The sequence below is a fragment of the Aulostomus chinensis genome, chromosome 18, assembly GCF_037954235.1.
Source record: "Aulostomus chinensis isolate RoL2024-O1b breed Wild chromosome 18, RoL_Achi_v1.0, whole genome shotgun sequence".
Classification (NCBI taxonomy): Eukaryota; Metazoa; Chordata; class Actinopteri; order Syngnathiformes; family Aulostomidae; genus Aulostomus; species Aulostomus chinensis.
This window is the reverse complement of record NC_141337.1, coordinates 23,656,960-23,660,175: the sequence shown is the minus strand read 5'-3', so window position 1 is coordinate 23,660,175 and position 3,216 is coordinate 23,656,960. Positions and strand designations below refer to the sequence as shown.

General features: G+C 47.8%; 1 protein-coding gene across 2 annotated transcripts; it reads left to right on the top strand.

Moving 5' to 3' along the window:
- The first annotated feature begins 758 nt into the window (after positions 1-758).
- Positions 759-2,455, top strand: junbb (JunB proto-oncogene, AP-1 transcription factor subunit b). 2 transcript variants are annotated; one of them, XM_086185195.1, is made up of 2 exons: positions 759-968; positions 1,065-2,455. In XM_086185195.1, the coding sequence occupies exon 2, from the start codon at positions 1,073-1,075 to the stop codon at positions 1,985-1,987; it is 915 nt and encodes a 304-aa protein (XP_086041321.1). In that variant the 5' UTR covers positions 759-968; positions 1,065-1,072; the 3' UTR covers positions 1,988-2,455. The 2 variants fall into 2 exon arrangements, with proteins under 2 accessions (XP_086041321.1, XP_086041320.1); XM_086185194.1 differs by having other exon boundaries at positions 759-2,455.
- Positions 2,456-3,216: the final 761 nt, after the last annotated feature.

The following is a 3,216-nucleotide window of genomic DNA, read 5'->3' as shown; positions in this document are numbered from 1 at the left end:
TCATCATGTTTATGGAAAACAAACAAAACCAAAAAAAAGGACAAAAAGTGCCAAGTGATTTCAGGATTCCTTCAAGCAGAGAACTCTTTACACGACCTGCTAGTCTCAGTGAACACAGAGGCTGAGGACACTTTTCCTCCCGGCTCAGACAGAAAGCCCCTAACTTACTAGCACATGGAGAGGTTTTATGGAGCAGGAATGCTGCTGGAATACCGAGCTGGTGGGCGTGGCTTTCCGGTTCTCCTAGGCGGAAACCTCATCGTCATCATACCCATATAAGGCATTGGAACTTCCTCTACAGGATACATAACACACAGAGAGCACCGGTGTTTTGTGGTCTGTATTATTCATTTTTAGATTTTAACAAATGGTAACAAATGGATCATTCTGTATTTATTTAATATTTACTTGTTAAAGTCTATCCAGAGGTTCTTTTAATGCTCAACACATTTATGATTTGAGAGTTCTATTTGATCTAACATAATAATCTCACCTCCTTGCATGCCAAAAGACACGTATTCAACCTAGAAACGCTAAACAGACGGGCAAGAATACAGTAAACTCCCCTATTTCTCCTCAACCATCCCTCCTCTGTGCTCTCGCTTGCCTACAGGCGTGTGTACAGTGCCGTCTTCCCGGCATTGGCGTCACTTGACGCGTTGCTGACGGGGTGTGGTCACAGAGCTGCCCAGCCAATCACAACACTGCACTGCACTGGCAGCAAGCGTGTGTCATTCCAATATAAAAGACACACATTAACCCGCCTGAACACACCTCAACAAGCACTGAAACCGGCTCAACGTCTCAGACAGTGGTAACTTTTCCCTGACAGGATTGCGAAGATCTCAGCAGTCAGACACTGGACGAGCTGCTGTTGGACATTGGACTTTCACTCTTGATTTTGATTCTGTTTTGAAATTGGGACACTGACATTTGTTGATTATCCAGAGACTTGTTATAAGCAGCCGGTAAGCTTACTACCTACTTTTTCGACTTTATGTCTACAAAGATGGAACAGCCTTTTTATCATGATGACTCTTTTCTGTCGGCTTACGGCCACTCAGATGCAGCCATGCACGACTACAAACTGCTAAAGCAGAATATGAATTTGAACTTGACAGAGCCCTATCGCAACCTGAAATCCCAGCTGAGAGCCGAGACAGACCCCTACCAAGCGGGGCAACAGCAGGACGTTGGGTCCCTGAAGCTGGCATCCCCAGAACTAGAGAGACTCATCATCCAAAACAGTAACGGTGTCATTACCACTCCGACACCGGGGCAGTACTTCTACAACCGGGGAATCACCGATGAGCAGGAGGGCTTCGCTGAGGGGTTTGTGAAAGCCCTGGATGAGCTTCACAAGATGAACCAGATGCCCCCCTCGAACGTGTCCATTGGAGCCGGTGGAGTTACGACGTGTTCCGCGGCGGCCTCTAGTGTCTTCGGCTCTGCCTTGCAGCCTGAACCTCCTATCTACACGACACTTAACGCCTACTGCCCCAACACGAGCCTCTCTTCCGCATCCAGCTACCCGACAGCCACCATCAGTTACTTGCCACCCCACCAACAGAGCCACCCGCAGACCTCCACGCACGGCGCACACCAGTTCCAACACACGCTGCCCGCCCCCGGCCTCCACCCGCAGCGACTGGTCACTCTGAAAGAGGAACCCCAGACCGTCCCCGACCTGCTCAGCAGTGACGGCTCGCCTCCGATGTCTCCCATCGACTTGGAGACCCAGGAGAGGATCAAGGCGGAGCGCAAGAGGCTGAGAAACCGACTCGCGGCGACCAAATGCCGGAGGCGCAAACTAGAGCGCATCGCGAGACTGGAGGAGAAGGTGAAAGTTTTGAAGAGCGATAATGCGGGTCTCTCCAACACCGCGTCGGTGCTGCGGGATCAGGTGGCCCAGCTCAAACAGAAGGTCCTTACACACGTGAGCAGCGGCTGTCAGCTGATGCTCACGAGCAAGATGGAGGCGTTTTAAACACACAGACTACTAAACTGACTGAAAAGTAATAACACTGGAGTCTGCATGGGCAGCACTGGAATATGTTGTCAGCACTGACACCAGCACAGAGAATCTGTTAAGGGTGAAAAGACTGAATGAAATGGTACTTCCGGATGCTGGACACCCCTCAAAGGACCATTCAACCCTAGAAAGCAGGGCAGCATCCAGACCGAGCAGACAATGAGAAACACAGGGCCCGGGCCCCAAGACCGGTTCACTCATAGCGGAAAATGGGAATGATTATTGTGTGTCTTTGTATTTCTTTTTTTGTTGTTGTTGTTTGTATGTTTGCAAGCAATGATATTGTCATTCAATGCTGCATTTATTCATTGTGTAAATTATTGTGTTTGACTGGTTGATCCAGACAAACTAATGATGTCCAATGTTTACAATGTCCTTTTTTATTTGTGACGTGTATTTAAGTAAAGTGTCTTAAAATGAAAAGTTGATCTTGAGTGGTTGTTTGAAATGAACGTATGAACTTTCTTGCCAGTTCAGGTACACCTTGATAAATCTCGAGTTCAGATTTACAGCCCCTAGAATGACTATTAAATTAACTTGGATTTTTCATGAACTGGTATCATGTCATGGTCTTTAAACTAGAGTTATCTAAGAGAGACAAAAAGCAGGGGGAAAAATCTTCATTCCTACATTATTGTAACCGTAACAGCTCTCAGTGAGGAAGACTTACGAAAGCACAAATCTGGTTCCTGTGTTTTTACGCACACAGCGTAACCTGCGTAGGTTGATAATTGCTGATTACGCATGGGCCTGTCCTTATATGGGTATGTCGGGGAGTATTTCGTCATAAGGGAGGATTTCTGGGAACTCCCGCCCCATGTGGTAATGCAAACTCATGGCTTCAGTTGTTTTATTGTATCGATAAGGCAGCACGAGGGAGGTGGAATTTCCTTTTGATAAGAGCCCGCAACATGAACGGAGCAAAGTTCACCCGTGTTGGCAGACAGATGGTGAAAATAGATTTAACTTTAAAAATGACAAGGACAGGGGCATACAAACCAATGAAACACAAAATAAAAATCCTCCAGTCGCCGAAGCAACCTGTCGGTGCCACTCACGCGTCCAAGCCTCGCGGTGTCAGTAGAACTGTATAAACTACGCACACGGGGAAGTGACGGCGGATTCAGGAATGTCGGGGGCGCTTCAAGATGCCACGCCGCTCTACAGAGGTGTATGTGTGGGAG